A 16969-nucleotide genomic window follows, 5' to 3' on the forward strand; every position below is an offset into this window, starting at 1 on the left:
AAGGCTGCATCAGACCAGCCGGAACATTTATGCCATTTATGTAGCATCATTCAATTTGTGTGTCTGCACACAACTGGGATTTGCTGAATGGTTGTAGATTGTGAAAGACATTCAATACAGGAATACATAAAAGTTAAAAACCTAAATGAAACTAAAGTAGAGCCAAGTGGTTGAACTACTCACAACCTGGAAACGACCCTTGCAGTCATTTATCATTAGCCAGGCAGCACCTCCAATTGGGCGTTTAGTGCCTTGCTTAAGGACATCTTCATACCAGTTCATCAAAGGAGATGATGACACTGTCACTCATTTATTCCTCCAGTCCAGATTTTCCCAGCTGGTCTCGGGCGTCAAACTCGTACCCCTCCAGCCAAAGAGCCCAATTCTCTGACCTGTAGCCACCTGGTGCCGGTTAATGGCCCTGTTCTCCACCACAAAGAAGAAAAAGAAAAACCCTATTGAAACTTTTCAAATGAGATTCGTTTTTTAACACACCAATCACTAATAATACCGTATCTAATGTCTTTTCTCCTTCCCCAAATGTTCATGGTTGGAATGTCGTTATATCCATGTCTTTGTGCGAGTCATCAGAGCCAGATATTCTGTAGTAAATATGTAGCTAACCTGAATGGGACATTTTCAACTCTGTGACCCTCTAACCCTGCCTATATTAGACCTGCAGTGTCTGGATTCCAGGTGTGGGAGAGTCCCTCTCCATTCTTTTCAGGTCTAGAAAGCAGGTAAATGATTTGTCAGAGTGGGATGACCCTTCACTTCAAGTTCACCCAAGGCCGTCCTTGGAAAACAGAATTTACTCTTAGAAGCACATGAAGAAAAAAAATAAAGAAAACAAAAATACAAATTCAAGGTTTGTTAAAAACAATAAGTGCAAATAAGTTGCAGATGTTGTCCAATGATTGATAAGAAGTCTTGGTGGAGCTTACTGCCACATGCTGGGCTCTCTCTGTTTTTGATGGATTTGAATGTACTTTTACACATTTTTGTCAGCATGATATTGATCTTTTTTCAGGTTTGTAATAAAAAACAGTTAATTTAATTCTTGATATTGGCATATGACTTTGTTGTTTTCTCTATAATGTGGTAAATGCACAATACATAAGTTAAAATGGGCATTATAAAATAAATATATAATAATAATAATAATAATATTATAACATAAAAATACCATTACTTAGAAATATAAAGTACCATGTATAGTGACTATAGAGGTAGAGGTAGCCGGAACCTGTGTCTGCAACATGGCACTTTGCTGCAGGTTAGTGTAACTAAATATTTAGGCTCTGTCTCCCATGACGACCTGGAAGGTGTTTGTCATCCTGCTCGTCTGCCCCACCTGTCTCTCATATTTGTGTGTGCTCTGCGTGTGTGTGCATGCTAATGACGCCCCTGTGACCTCAGTGCTTTGGACTGTAATGAGGTCAGCGTCCCATTGAACCCCATCATAAACCTCACAGTGATTTAGTCTCCCTCTGCTGATGAGACAGTGAACAGCACCAGCGAACTGGCAGAAATGCTTCCCCATGCCTTTGATAGGTACGTGGAGATGACGTAGATATTCTGGGTATTTTTGGCACAAAAATGAAAATCTGTTTTGAGTTACTTGCCTGAGTGAAAAAGAGGTTTACTTTGGCAGTGGCGATAATTCTATAATCTGCCCGTACGTCTTCTTGCAAGTCATCTCATGTGCCATTAAATGTCAAAGAACCGACACCTTTAAGGACTTAATCGTCGGAGCCCATCATTCAGGAAACATAATAATTGTGATTACACGTTTGTGGGTTTTTTCTTTGTGCTGTGACATCAACACACCTGCACTGTGTTGAGAGCTCTGCCGGAGGCTTGGCCACCACATCGATGCAGCTGATGAAAATAAACAGCTTGTAATGAGAGTATTATCTTAGTGAGCTTCATATTAAACAGGGATTGAGTGTAATACTGTCACTCCCTCTTATCCTCCAACTGCATACAGTCATGCACAAGCGAACAACTGTACGCATACACTTTTCAGAGCTTTTTAAAGAATATGATATGTTTTTTTCCTCAGCCTTATCTGCCATGAGGTGCTGTTTGCTGTTGACAGGCATGGACATTGTGTTTGGTTTTCCACAGGTGTGTCTTTGTTCGGGGAGCACCGCCTGTCAAGTAAAGTTTGCTTTTTGTCATTCGCTGCGGTCTGCAGCAGCAAGGATGTGGGACAGCATGTCAAAGAGCAGTTCATTTTACAGATCACTGTGAACTCGTAATATCTGTTAACATCTTATTTCCCATGACACAACACAGCCATGTGTACTAGAGTGAACTGTTTGTACTGGGCAGCTCCATGGGAGGAAAAAGCGTAAAGAACTGGTTGCATTTTAAACGTATGTTTAAATGTAATGTTGATCCGTTTTTAATAGACAACTGAGGCAAGGCTGTGTGATTACGGCTCTTTTCCTGCACCTCGTGGTGGCTCACCTTGTGGACAGTAGAGGGAGCTATTTCCCCACAGCTACACCTCTATGCTGTGGGATGTGAAGTGATACTGGCTCAATCAGATTTTCCTGAGCTGCTGCCAGTTATTTGTGATGCAGCCATGGTCCTCTGCTTAGTATGTAAAGATTGTGTGTCCTAAGGGCTCTGCAGAACAGTGGAAACGTTCCTCCTCTCCAACATTACTAAAAAACACCCGCTACCACCTTTAATAGACAGCAATAATACCATGATTGTCTGTAAACTCTCACAAAACATCTAAGTTTTGTTTCAGGCAGAGGAATCAATACTGTGTCTGTCATTAGTTGAGATAACACCTCCCAGGCATTGTGGGCCAATTACAGTACAGACATTTCCGGATGCTCTGACTTGACAGTGCACTAATTAGTGGAGTCATTACAGGTACAAGAACTCTCTAAGTAGTCCTTTTGGAGTGGGAAATATTTTAAGGATGACCGCAAGGCAGTTGGTTTTGAATTCTTTGGTCATTTCCTGCATTACACCTCGTCGTGTAACTCCTAATGCGATAATTCAGTGGAATATTCAGGTGGCCGTCTTTGCCTGAAATGTAAATGATGATGTGAAGAATTTGACTCTCTTTGTTGCTGTTTCATGGGTAGCAGATCCCAAAACATACATGTTTCACAGGGTTTGATTTAATCTCAAGCCAAAGGATCAACAAAGGAACCAATCAGTCATCAGGGAATTTCATGGTGTTTCAAACTAAGTGGAACATATAGTTGTCATATTCCCAGGGTACAGTTTGTGTAAGGAACAACAGTCCAGCTTTGATCTGCCCTGCTGGATAATAGTGTTTCTTCAATGCATTAAAGATGGGTGCCTCCCCTCTTTCCCATATACACTACACCCTCTACTCTTTTTCTATACTGTAACTGTTGTATAGGCCCTACAGGCTACATATTCTCCTGTTGTTATGGAATGTGTCTTATTCAGAGCGACAGCCAAGATGTTTCTGCTTGCCTGAGCAGGACTGCGAGGAACCCTGCAGGGCTCAGTTAGACTTGTCTGTCTCTTTCTACACGATACTGGACTGCTCAGTGGAAACGCTTGAAAGATGCAGCCTAGCTGTCTCTAAAGCGATCAGTAGTTTTTAGTGCTTTTCAGCAAAAAGTTGCCCCTATAGTCAGCATCTGCTGGGATTTGATAGGACTGTACTGACGACTCAGTGCTCACTTTGTGATGAGGTGTCTGGTTTTCAAACTCACTTTCTTTTAAGTTTAGGTTTGTAGAGATTTTTGTGAGACAAGTTCTGTCACTCTTGCCACTTGTCACTGGTAGAGAATGACAGAAACAACATAGATTACAGCATCAGGATGGAGAGTGTTTCCATGATCTTGCATCAAAGGAGTGTAAAACTTTAGAGGAGTCCCAGATTCATGTTTCTTCTTTCCGTGCCCACACCAAAGCAGCCCTTTGTGTTGTTTGTCCTAGTGTTGTAGTCAGCCTTTTCTAAATGTTTAGCTAGTCTGAAGCTCTTCCATGGACAATGAAGTTAAGAAGGTTAAACAGTTTGGGTTTACAATAGTCATCATGTCTGAATGAGAGGCACTTGCACTGCAGGCAAGGTTCCTCACTCCTGCGGGCCACTCCAGGACTGATAAGTCTCTATTTGTGGGAAACAGGACCCCTTTGCCTCCTAATCTGATAGCTGTGACCTCCTGACCTCCATTCTGTTTTGGCCAACCCCCCACCTCTCCTTCTCTGGTGAATGTGTCTCACACAGCCAGTGAGACACATTCACTGGTTGGAGATCTTAGAGATGTGAGAGGAGATGTCATTTGAATTAGGGTCTTTCATTCAGACGTGGGATTTGTCCTGTGTAGTGTGGCAGTATAGATGCACTATATATGTTACAGACCACAATCTGCAGCTGCCAAGTTGAATTAAGTTTAATCTTATGCATGTACACTGCTGATATGTAGGGCTCACATGTTGTTTTCTGAGTCTGACACTGATGCATGTTTATCCTCCATTCTCAGCACTGGATCAGTGTGTGACTTTCTTACTCTCTGGTATTCACATTCTGAGACACACAGTACATTACACTAATTTCCATGAGACTGGAACAACAAGGGTACATGACCACAAATTGCACACTCTGTTTTCAGCCATTGAATAGTCCCTTTACTGTCCAGTGATTCACCGCTCAGTTGCAAACTGTTGCTAAGGGATACGGGGTCAGATGAGAGAAGTTGTTGTTTTTTTGCCAGCAGGAAAATGCGGCATGTAGAGAGGGTGGATGCGCAGTGTTGGAGATTATCAGATGACGGTATTTCAGGCATTTCCTCGTGTGTTTTTATTTCTGCAGTTGATTCAAATTGAGATGTCTCAGCTGTGACATGCTGTACGGCTGCAGCTCAGGCAGGGGAGTCATGTGTGTGTTTGTGTGTTTTAGCCATATGTTCACTAGAGTTCCTGTCTGTGTGCGTCTTACTGTTTACACTGCTGCTCGGCTGTGACATGCTGTGTGACTCAAGTTTATTGGTGTGTATGTGTGTCTGAACATGTATTTCAACCATATGAGGACTCGTCCGAGATTAGATATCCTAATTTGTGTGTGTGTCATTTAAAATGTCCAGCTCTGAGTGCCTGGGAGCTTAATTGTCTAACCACAGAGACGGTGACTACACTATGACTCACAGCAAGAGGTCAATGACCCCCACTTGCTGAAATAACATCAGTGAAGATGCAGGGGGGGGGTTGCCAAAAGGCCCTCTAGCTGCTTCAAGGGCTACAGAGAATAGACCCTCACGTTTTTGTATCGTCAACCTGGGTCGTAACGTGCGTCTAGTTTTATGCCTCTCTGTTTGCACAGCAGTTACACTTCAGGTCAAAATGACTATCTGTGTAGTGTCGCCTTGCAGCAGAACATCAGTACAAGGTTTACTTGTAAATCGCAATTGAAACATATGCTTTCCCTCTTTCCAGTGCAAATTGTGTAGGATTGTGTTGCATTCAAATGCCCTTGTATTCTTAAATTATTCACAAAGCTATATTTAGCACCGATGAAATTGGCGCTCTGCGTATGAAATCCGATATCTGAATGACAGCCAGCCAATGTCAGTATGACATAAAATACTGCTGTGCATTGACAGATAATTGGACACCTTTGGACCCTCATGGATTATGTTCAGGAGGTTTTGTTGGTGTTGTAATTAGCCGATCATTCATCCTCCCATTGATGGTCTCAGCCCTCAGACTCATTGCTGGTCTTAGGTTTCACGCTTTTGTCTGTGTATTGTGAGGACAGACACTGGGGAGGCCTGGAATTTCAGTCCATCCGCTGCTCAAACATCTCAGGATTTCACAGGTCACAGACATCACAGAAGTGTATAAGGAATACCACTTTGCAATATCTACATAGTCGTGCAATGAAGGCTTTTCTTTTCTTACAGGAAGAGAGTAGAGATACAGTATTTGTAGATTACTGACAGAGATCCCTGCTGAGGTTATGGTCCTCTGTCAGCAGGCAGCAGTTTGACAGCAGGTGACCAGCAGGACTCAGGAGTCTCCAGAATACAAACTGTTTCTGTCAAACGACAACAAAATTCTAATTGTTAGTAACACCAGGACACATTTTTTTGCACTTTCCCAAGTAACACATATTTAAAGGACTGCTTATCTGACCTGAGTGAGTTTGATTGCCCCAGAAAAAGATGCATCATCAGAGGAGTATAGAGGGATGCATTCCTTTATTCAATCTCCCTTCTGTCTTCGATGTACAGTACAGTGCAAACTTGTCAACCACTCTTACTGTAATTACCTGTTCCAATTACAAATGCCACCCTTGAAAACAGGAAATCTTCTGGCCGTGTTGTCATTAGGACTCTCACAGCCTGTACTCTATACGGGCAGCAGCAGACATCAAAGGGACGTTGAAAAGAGGGACACAGGCTTTTTTGCAAAGTTCAAGGTATGTTCATAGTATGATGAGTGCAGATTACCTGTGCTGAAAAAACTCCAAAAGAATGAAGTGTACTACCTTCATTAAGTGCAATTTAGCCTTTTCCTTGTCAGGTTTTTCTACAAATAAGCAGACCATTTCCTAGTTCTAAGGTGACAGGGTGTATGCCTGGCCACCCAAGTCTTTTGGCAAGTTTCCCATGTCTCAAGTGTGTATGAATATTTCCGAACTCTGTAAAATCTCTTATCTTTCACTGTCATACAAAAACACCTTCAGGCTAATTCATTGTCGTCTTTGGAGTAATAACACTGATTGGAGTCTCAGACAATTTCTTCTTTCTGCCTGGATTCTGTGAGTCATTAGGATTTAGCATCTCGTGCAGTTAAAAGAACAGAAAGGGATAAGGGAAGATGGAAAGTCATTAAGTTACAGTTATCTGATTTGTGAAAATCTTTTCTGATTTTCTGTTAAAGTGTGTTTTCCTTTTGATCTGAAATAACCTATGCAATAATGCAATGGGCCATAAGAGTCCATTAGGGGGGGTATAGCTGATGCTTAAGGCTAATCATTACCCATCACAGGACAGAGTTTACTACCCTAGGGTTATTAACTAAGTCCCTACTATAAACATTGTGTGTTTTTGGTTTACAGACTGAGTTAAGATTGGTTTGATCACTGAATTTGTCTGAATACAGACAAGTTGGCTTGTGGCTGATTTCTGCTAATATCAGGAGTTCACTTTTAATGTTTCCTGAAACATTCTGTGATGGTCACTTTCTTGCACATCATTGCTTGAAAGTCACCTTGAAAATGTTTCATTTCATTCAATTTTCCCACAGAAAGTTGTTATTCTTAATTTTTTACTCAAGCAACTGCTGTACTGCTGTCTATTTTTTGATTTGGTTTAGAGTGTTAATTCCTGCTCACCCAGAGGGTCAACTAATGTACATTTACTGTAATCATACTACAACGACCTCCTTAGAAGTAGCACTCTTTTTAAGTTATTTAAAAGTTATTTTTTGTTTCTTGAAGGAACAAATGTTCTTATAAATAAAAGTCAGACAGACACCGCATAAAGACAATCACAAGTCCCAGAGTCATGATTGCCCAAAAGGAAGCTGCTTTTCATATGACTGCACACAATATTTTTCTTTCATTGAAATTTTCTTCAGAGCAAAAAGTGCAAAAATAACTTGTCCTTGTGATAAACAAGTGAGATATACTGTAATGTTTTCTTTAATAGGTGACAAAGTTAACAAGTCTTTGCAGTTTGTATCAGCTGTATACATAATAATGTTGATGAAGTGTCCACTTTTTTCTTTTGTCTGTCTCCCTATGTTAGACCAAACAAATATAATCTTGCAGACAGGGGTCAGTTGGATTATCAGTGACCCCAGGCCATGACAGAGAGCTACAACATAAAGTTGTCAAGCTTGTGTCAAGACATTTATGCATCTCAACGTAAGCGTCTGGAACCTTTTATAGGGATGGCGGCATGCTGAGCACAAATGACCCGAGTTCCTTTCTATCAGCAACTGAGGTTACATGCACAAAATATTTGCCTTCATTTTAAACCCCAGTGCTATTGGAGAGACACTTGCACAAACCTCCTGTTCCTTTTATCACTAAGCTCCCATTAGCAGATGTCGAGGGTCTCTGTCAACTGATCACATAGGCAGTATGAGAAACCAGTCTGGACAAGAAAGTGAGGCCTGGATTACTGTGTAACCACAGAGCACTGAAAACAGGGGTCTTAACTGGACTGAATAATAAATGGCACCATGTAGAGAAGGGACAATGTATGCTGGGAGGTTTAGGGTACGTCCAAGCTAGTGGAAGAAAATATGCTGATGAATTTGCATGAAGTAATGCCTTGAATTTGACATTGTCTTGATCTAAATGTAAGACAAATTGTAAAACTTTCTTTAGTTTACATTTTATGGGTTTGAATTTTGTTGCTTAGATACATTTTACCATTATCCCATGAAATAATACAATTACTGTAAATAGATACTGTTTATATTGATCATATATGCACAATATAAACAAGTCACACCAACTTTTCTTTAAAATTGGTATTATTAAAATTATTGCAGTGTAATGGGACCAATTTAATCCATTAAAGGGAATTCAGCACAACTACTTATATTTCAAACCATCCCCACAAAATAGCATCCAGTTATTTTTGTTAAAAACTGAACTTAGGACTACAACTGTTGCTCCCTCTGCAGTGTCACACAGTTTGCAGTTTTTTATAGCTAGATCTGTAGTTGTCTTATTATCATGTTTTAACAAAGAGAACGAGTCAAGGGGAACAAATTGCCCTCCTCTGTAAAATACTGAAAGCATCAGTATTGTACACTGAAAGGAAAGGCTGTAATTCTAAGGTATCAGTCAGCAGGAGAGATCGCTTTTCACTGCTGTGACAAAAGGAGAAGGAGGAGGAAGGAGGAGTTAGGAGAGGAAATATTGCCAGGGCAGCCAATGCGGAGCACACCTCCTCCTGCTCTCCCCCTTTACTCTTTTGAATGAGGCACTCCTCTTCACTTTTCCTCTCTGTCTAGTGGAGTGTGTGTAGAGACAGAGCTGGAAAGTGTGTGTGAGTGTAGTGGCCGTGTGGACATGTCATAGTTCACCTTGGGACTCTGATCTAGTGGGTGGACGTGGTCAAAACTTGATATTATGCCTAAGATGAGGACCCAGTTTGGAGTTTTGTTTTTGTTGGCCCTATGGGTGGTCTACTCTGATGCTTGGTTCTGGTCCTGGACTGACTCTACAACTTTGGCCCCAACATTGGACAATGAGGGGTCTGGCAGTCCAGCAGGTAGTGGAGATCCACCATCAGAGAATATTGCAGGGGTTGGAGCAGAGATCATTGATGAGAGACATGGGATCCAAAAGGTTGTGCAGACATGGGATGAGACCACTGAGGCTCCTCAACTGACCACCCTAATACTGACAACAGAACCGGAGAATGTACGTGCATCAGAAAAGGGAACAGCACGGATTTCGTCACGCATACATAAACCTGGTAATGGCACATCTTCACTGAAGGGTATGGGTTCTGGAGGATCTGATCTTTTAAGGTTTACAGGAAATGAATCAGGACTTGGATCTGGGCTTGAGTCTGAATTGGCATCAGGCACTGGGTCAGGTCTTTGGTCTGAATCTGGATTTGCAACAGGAGCTGAAACTAGCTGGGGATCTGGCTTTGAAACACAGGGGTTTTCTGAGGAAAACCAACAAGGTCATAGGAGGTTAGATAATGGAGGCAGTGTAGTGTCCCAAACAAATGAACTAAAATTGAAGTTTCAAAAGAACGCTGGGATCATTCTTAACAGAACAGATGAAGGCCATGATCTTGGTAGCACAAAATCAGAGCAAAATCTTGATTTTTCTGTTGAAATCCCCAATATCACAAGAGGAAATGTATATCACAACGGTAGCTCTAACTGGGATGCTAATGTCTTGAATTTCACAAAGTATTCTCATGAAAACTCTACCCCAGGAGATTTACTAACCCCAATTCTAGGCACCAACTCTGTAGACACTACCCAGGTAACTAAGGACAACCAACTAGAGGAAGTTACTTATTTACCAGCTGGTGAATCAACAGCTAGCCAGGAAGCTTTACCTAACCAAGTCTTACAGACTAGACAAGCTTCATTTGCTAGCCAGGCACTTTATACAACCCAAACACCAACTACTACCCAAGAAATGTTAATTATCCAACCACAAACAGCTAGCAAGAGACCAGACACTACCTTAATACCCACAGCTACTCATGTGCCTAGTCAAGAATCAGCAACTAGCCAGAAAGTGGTGACCAGCCAAATTGGTCACATCTTAGATGCTACTCAAACATCAGTAAGTGAGCAAGAGCCTAGCCAAGCAACCTCAATTAGCCAGACAGCTGTAGGTAGATGGACAACAGCTGAAAGCCACACAGAATTAGTTAAATCAGCACAGGTGATAGAATCCCCACAATGCTTGTTGCTAGATACTGCTCTTCCTTTCTGCTCCTCCATGGTTGGGGAAAGGTTTGTTGTGCCCAATTACCTCAACCAGAGCAGTGTGGAGGAAGTCCAGGTACTCCTTAACGAATGGGCATGGCTGTTGAAGTCACATTGCCACCATAGTTTGGAGTGGTTTTTCTGCCTTCTCTTGGTACCAAAGTGTGGCTCTCTGGTCCCGCTGCCGGTGTTGCCTTGCCGGAGTTTCTGCGAAGTCTTGCTGGACAGTTGCTGGACGCTCCTGGATGAGGGACGCCTCCCTGTGGAGTGCCACACTCTACCAGACGAGGAGGATGATGGGTATCAGTGCTTGTCAGTTAGTAACCAGAAAGGTAATCACTGGTTCAAATGAGTCCTAGTTTTGTGATTCATTTTGAACCAGTTTTCAATGTCCCTACTCCCCAGTTTGTCTGGTGTTTCCACCTACTACCCAATACACCCCCCCCAAAAAATACATTCATCCCTATCAGCAAAATCAAAGACATTAACAATGCCTTGGTTACCATACAGCAAAATAATTCAGAAGAAAAATAAGCATGCTTCAAGTTTGTTCATTGCGTTGTTTAAAGGACGTTCTAACAAGCATGGTGCCAGCACTCTTTACAGTGTTGCATGTACAGTATGTGTTTCCCTTGTCCTTTGGATTGCATGTGACTTACTACTTGGAGGTCATTATAACACACACACACACACACACACTCACACACATGCACACAGAGTTCAGTGGGTTTGTGATTCATTACCAAACCCACTGATGTGTATTTCCTCTGTAAGTTATTTATTCGAAGGGTATATACAAGTTCAACTACAGAGTTCCTAAATGCAGATTGTAGTAACATCAGGAAAAACAATCACATAAAAAACATCTTCTGTTTCCACACATAATTATTTATATGGAATAAAGTACAAATTATTTTTTAGTCAATGTGTTTTTCATACATACACATATATATGTCATATGTATGACTATTTTTTTCGGCTTCAGGTACGGTTGTAGTTTTTTTTTTGTAATACTTAGGAAATTGTAGTTTTCTTTTTCTCTTAGCCTTAATACATCTGAAATTGCATAAGACAGAGGCCCATCTTCTGTAAACAATTTGTGCATGAAATACTGTCGATAATTTGGCATGTAGAATTGCATGTCTCTTTTGACAGCGAGTGGTTTGCAGGCAGTTTGATGTGCATTTGTCTGTCCAGGAATGGACAGATTAGGTTGTCATGCATGGGAAGCTGTCATGTTTGCATCAATGGTTTTCAGTGGGATGTCAGTGTGTACAACGGGGCTAGGCAAAAGTATTTATGACAGCTGGAAAGTTACTGGACACATTTAAACAAGTGAATATTTTATGGTAAAATAATGAATCACCATTAAAGGCACTTGATTCTATCTAATCTGGAGTGATGAGCATAATCTAGATTGTAGTTTAATTCACTTGTGTGGCTGATGAACTCTTGCATGTCGTGCTTATAATTGCTGTATTTAGATTCAATAATGTCAAAATTCCAGTAAAACTAGTAGTTATACTGTAGTTTATAAATTGGTTGATGATATAATCCTAAACATTAATAGGACCAGTGTGTATTTGAGTGTGTTCTTCAGGAAGTACAGTGCATGCCCCTGATGACCTAAAACATGATGGAGAAAATGACTCAGATGTTCATTGCTGCCAGTCAGTGCTGATTCGAGTGAGAACATCCTGTATTCTTAGGTCTTTATCAAACAATCTAATATGAGAAAATCTGTTTATTTGAGCAAATTGTGAGCGGCTTTATAGCCCATTCCTTTTTACTGGGCTACTGTCCTGCCCACCGGTCTCAGTTCAGATCACTGGGAGTTCAAGACTGTGTCTTTTTACAGCTTCGCTATCTTTGTGACAGCTTGCTTCATTGACAGACATGAGTGGACAAGATGTCTCTGGTTCCAGGACTAAGTGACACATGTGGTCTCAAATAGATTTGTGTTTGTTTGAATTGTTTTAACTTCCTGTGTGTTGGTGTGCAAGGCGGTGTGGTTTTCTAATCAGGGTGTTTAGGGCTCATATGTTGTCTTGTAAATTACACAAACGTGTAGCCTAGTTTTAGCTTTTCTGACGCTTACTGCATAGCTTCACACAGCTTCTATTGTTTGACGCTAGTGTTAAGTGAGGCCGAAGGAGTTTTTAACTGCTCCATATACGTGTTTGGGAATGCTCAAAAAATTGACCTTAGGCAAATCAAAAAGTATGCTGTTGCTGCCATCTTTACACCCCAAGGACAGTTTTTATCGGCTCTCCAGAAGCTGGTTCACCACCAAGCGTGCATGTTGGGTATCACCTGTTAGAGTGCTTTCAGTCACTCTAAATCATTTGTGGATAGACAGAAAGCCACTGCACTCAAGACCATCTGGTATCACTCATTCAAACACAGCAGTCTTAAAAATCTTCCAATGGACGCTGCTTGTTAGAGTGATGGTTAAGATGGAACCCTGAGGCTGAATAGACTTGATGTAACATATTACTTTGCTATTGAGTTACTACTCTCCCTGTGAGGTCTCTGCCCCAAATCCTGAAGATAACTGATGAACTTCAGAGTCAATTAGACGTTGCCTATGGGCAGTATAACCCCACATGGTTTCTGTTTACAAAATGCCTCATGTGCCTTTGCCAATGCTAACAGGTTTGTGGGCTTTGGCTTAAAACTGAATGAAGTCACACATAAAATGCCAATATAATGTGTTACAAAGCTCTGTAAATGTGTTCCCTAATACCAGAGATGCCTTATTTCCCAGGTTATTAGCCCAATAGCACTATCTTGGGCAGTTTTCTACTGCATCTACTCGCTTACAAGTTCTTTGACTTCATTAATTCACTGATCAGAACCCCTACTATGCAGTGTCTGGGAAGCTTCAGACACTTCACTATCTGCAGCTGTGTTTGCTTGACATGTGGGAGGAGGGCACTTATATTCTCCTATTGTTTTGGCACTTAATACCACCCCACTCCTACATCATTTAATTATGACCTGTCATGCAAGAATGTCTCATGATATACTTACATATTTTTGAGTTGGTATTTTGGATGAAATTGAAGTTAACTGTCATTGTCATGGGGCAAGAAACACAATGGAACAGTTTACACTCTTAAATACTACTTGAGTGTAGCCTAGATATGTATATGTGGGAGATTGCTGTGGGAAGATTGCAGAGATATATGTGTGTGCACGGAAAAAAAATCTGTCAGATGTGATCCTTTTACGGGGGGGGGGGGGGTCCCTGTGGTAAGATGGGATTGTTAGGGCACAATAGCCCTTTTAATGATGTTTTTCCATGGTTACCAGTCTCCTGCTTGAAAGATGAGCAGTCATTCATATCAGGGTCTAGAGGTCAACTGCAATTTATTTTGGTTAGTTCCTGACGGTAAAACTATATCCTGTACGAGAAACTCCAGTACTCAGTTTAGGCTGTATAATCGATATTAAATGGTATCCTGTCACCTCTGTGGTGGTCTAAAAACATGAAAAGCAGGTTTTCCTGTTAAGAAAACACTTCTTTTTTGGTGGTATCTGAATGTGTGTGTACATTTAGTTTGTGTTTTGTGGCTTGAACACCCTTTTGGTGGTCTGACACTGATTTGTAGCACCATGGGTCCATTGAGCCGAGATTGATATTGTATCTCATGACAGGAAGGCCCAAAGCTGGCTCCAGTTCGTCAGCGTGCTGCTTGCCAGGGAATAATTTTGAGTTGGCTCTCAGGGGGGTTCCAATTATGGGCACAGTGTAGTCCGACTTCTTTGCTGCCAGAAACTCATTGCCCCCTCTGGTTTGTGTTGCACTAGTACAAAATGAGAACTGATGAGGCAGTGTTGCAAAACACAGTGCAGAAGCACAGGGATGTCTTGAGCTAGATGTTATCCCAATTGTGACACAAAGATCTAACGCATTTTGAATCTATGCCTGCAGAAGCATTTCCCCTGCGTCTCTGTGAATATCACACAATATTTTCTTCCAGAGTTTGAAAAAGACATATTTATGAAGCTAGCGGTATGTGGCAAAGGGTTTGTGTACAACCTGCATGTTGCCTCAAAAGCTCATCACTTACAGGTAGAGAACTTGAACAGTATCATATTACTCCTTCCCCGGAGAACAAAGTGCACAGCTTGTGGTAGAACCGTCTTCCTTTTTGTGGTTTGAGAATTACAGTTCAATCTTCAGGGCGAGCCAACATGAAATCTCCTTCCTGGACTATGATGTGGTTTTTGGTTTGATATCTTTTTCCGAGCATTCTGCATCATCAGGTCAAAGATACTGCAAAATTTGCCCGGGTGTTCTCAGAATATCCTTTGGCGAAAGAAAGGACCATTTATTCATGGTGTTGTCCTGTGTTCTTTTTTGTTTTCAGTGTAGCGGCACATAAGATGGGACACCTTGTAGTGCAACTGTTTTTGTTACAGAGCTATTAGACAATAGTTACTCATATATATGCCACTATGGATTTTATGTTGTAATATGGTACCATATCTCCTAGCATAACATAAAATTAGTAGTGCTGATATGTCTTTTGTGCACCTGTGTGCACCAATGATTATATTCTTTTCAGCAACAACATGTGCATTTACAGGTAAAATGCATTTGTCATATCCCCTTTAACCCTGCAAGTAGCCAGACATACATTTTACCATAAGATCAAGCAGGGATCAAATAAGCAGAAAGCAAACACAACCACCATATCATGTGACCAAATTGAATTACCTTTACTTTGAAATCATTTGGCTGTCAAGCACTACAGACGTATGTTGCAAGTCCGGGGATACAATCATGGGATAGTAATTGTCATGTCTCCAAAGGTGAACTCTGACACTCCAAACACAAGTCAGACCACTGACCAGCTTTTTTGCAGAGTGAGGGGAGAGATCATTGCCCTTGTCAGCAGGCCTCAAGGGATGTTTTAAATGGTGATGGAGCGTGGTCAGTGAAACCGCAACACTTTCTGGGACTGTCCAGATGTTTTCCCATAGATTATACAGGATCCCATACTTCCCAAAAGCTGTATATACAGTGTGCGACTGTATATACAGCTTTATCAACGGGGTATCACAATCTCTGGTACCCCATCTTGGAATGTTAGCACAGGAAAAAAGAGTTGCGTTCCTGGTCAGTAAGCGGCCATCTTGACGAGAGCACCATAAACCCAGCACCACTCCATTCATCAACAGCCCCTTTCTATGCCCGATTGGCCTCAAAGCTGTCATTGGTTAACAAAAGCTATTTGGAAAACCTGAATTGAGATTGCACTTAAAATGCTAATGGTGACCCTTTTGTATACCCAACAATTTTTGATCTCTGAGAGGGAATGGCTGGCTGGCCCTTTGCTGACAATGCAGGCACATTGAACAGGCCTCAGCAAAAGCATTCCTTTGCCAGCCTAAAGCAGGTCAAACCTTTTCATCTGCTTTAGATCCGGTAATGAAATTGTCTTTATTTACATGTCTTTCTTTTTTCTTTACTGGCATCTGGCACAATTACATCAGAATACTTTTCAGATTTGTAGTAAATAGTGATTCTTTTTGCATGTAGTTGATCATTGTCTGGTTCACATGGATGTTTCTTCTTTCTGGACATCTGGTCGCGGTGAGTGATGACTAATAGGTGAGATATTTCTCTAATGAGGGGTTTGGGAAGCTTGAAACTTGAGTGCACGTGTGAGGATGTCTGCTGGTCATTTGGCAAAAGCTTGAGAAAATCAGATGTTTGAATTATAGTATAAAGAGACGGAGGGACAAATAGGCTCTGTTTGAAAGATGTGCCTCACATTCCAGGTTATTGCAGACCTTGAAGTTTAATCTGCACAAAAATTAAATGTTTTCTAATTTATGCTGAACTAATTGCATTTTTCTTGCAAATTATTGAGGTGAATTCCAGCTAGAGACATTTTTCAGTACTAATGTTGTCATTCAGAGCAAATTCATTCTCATTACTTTTCATTGCATAAAGAGTTACAGTACATGCTCAGGAGTGTTTCTGCTTTGAAGATAGCTCACATGTCAGCTTCAGCACCCGAAGCAGGAGGATTGCAAATTAAAATGGTGTGCTTTCCCACATGATGGATTTTACCATTGAATTGCTACAACATTAGGCCATTTTCAGTCCTGCTCTGGCAGAGGTTGTGCATGTTAAGAGGGAACCAGGATCAGACATGTGAGCACAGGCCCACTGAGGAGACCCTTGAGGTTTCTCATTCTGACTTTATCAGAGTAAACATCTGGTTGGCCTGCTGCAAATGAAGTTTATTGTTAACTGCCATCCATGCAGGAGCCACGGACCCACAGTCTACCTAAGGTGCTCTGAACCTGGGACTCTGGGACTGTCTGCGTCTGTCATTTCATGGTTAACTTTTTTCTAATTTAGGTAGAAAATGTCTCTTCTATGCTGAGGTCTTGTTTGTCTCAGGATGTTACATTTCAAAAAGCTCAATCAAGGTTTTATCAATCAGAATCAGAAACTGTTTATTGCCAAGTAATATACATTACAAGGAATTTGCCGTGGTCTGATGGTCAAGTGACATGT

General features: G+C 41.3%; 1 protein-coding gene across 1 annotated transcript in view; it reads left to right on the plus strand.

The window, feature by feature from the left end:
- The first annotated feature begins 9106 nt into the window (after positions 1-9106).
- The window catches only part of col18a1a (collagen type XVIII alpha 1 chain a), a 35355-nt gene continuing 27492 nt past the window's right edge, over positions 9107-16969 (plus strand). The window contains exon 1 of the mRNA XM_070914564.1: positions 9107-9470. Within this exon, the coding sequence (XP_070770665.1) occupies positions 9107-9470 (364 nt within the window). The remainder of the gene's footprint in view (positions 9471-16969) is intronic.

The sequence above is a fragment of the Enoplosus armatus genome, chromosome 11, assembly GCF_043641665.1.
Source record: "Enoplosus armatus isolate fEnoArm2 chromosome 11, fEnoArm2.hap1, whole genome shotgun sequence".
NCBI classification, from domain to species: domain Eukaryota; kingdom Metazoa; phylum Chordata; class Actinopteri; order Centrarchiformes; family Enoplosidae; genus Enoplosus; species Enoplosus armatus.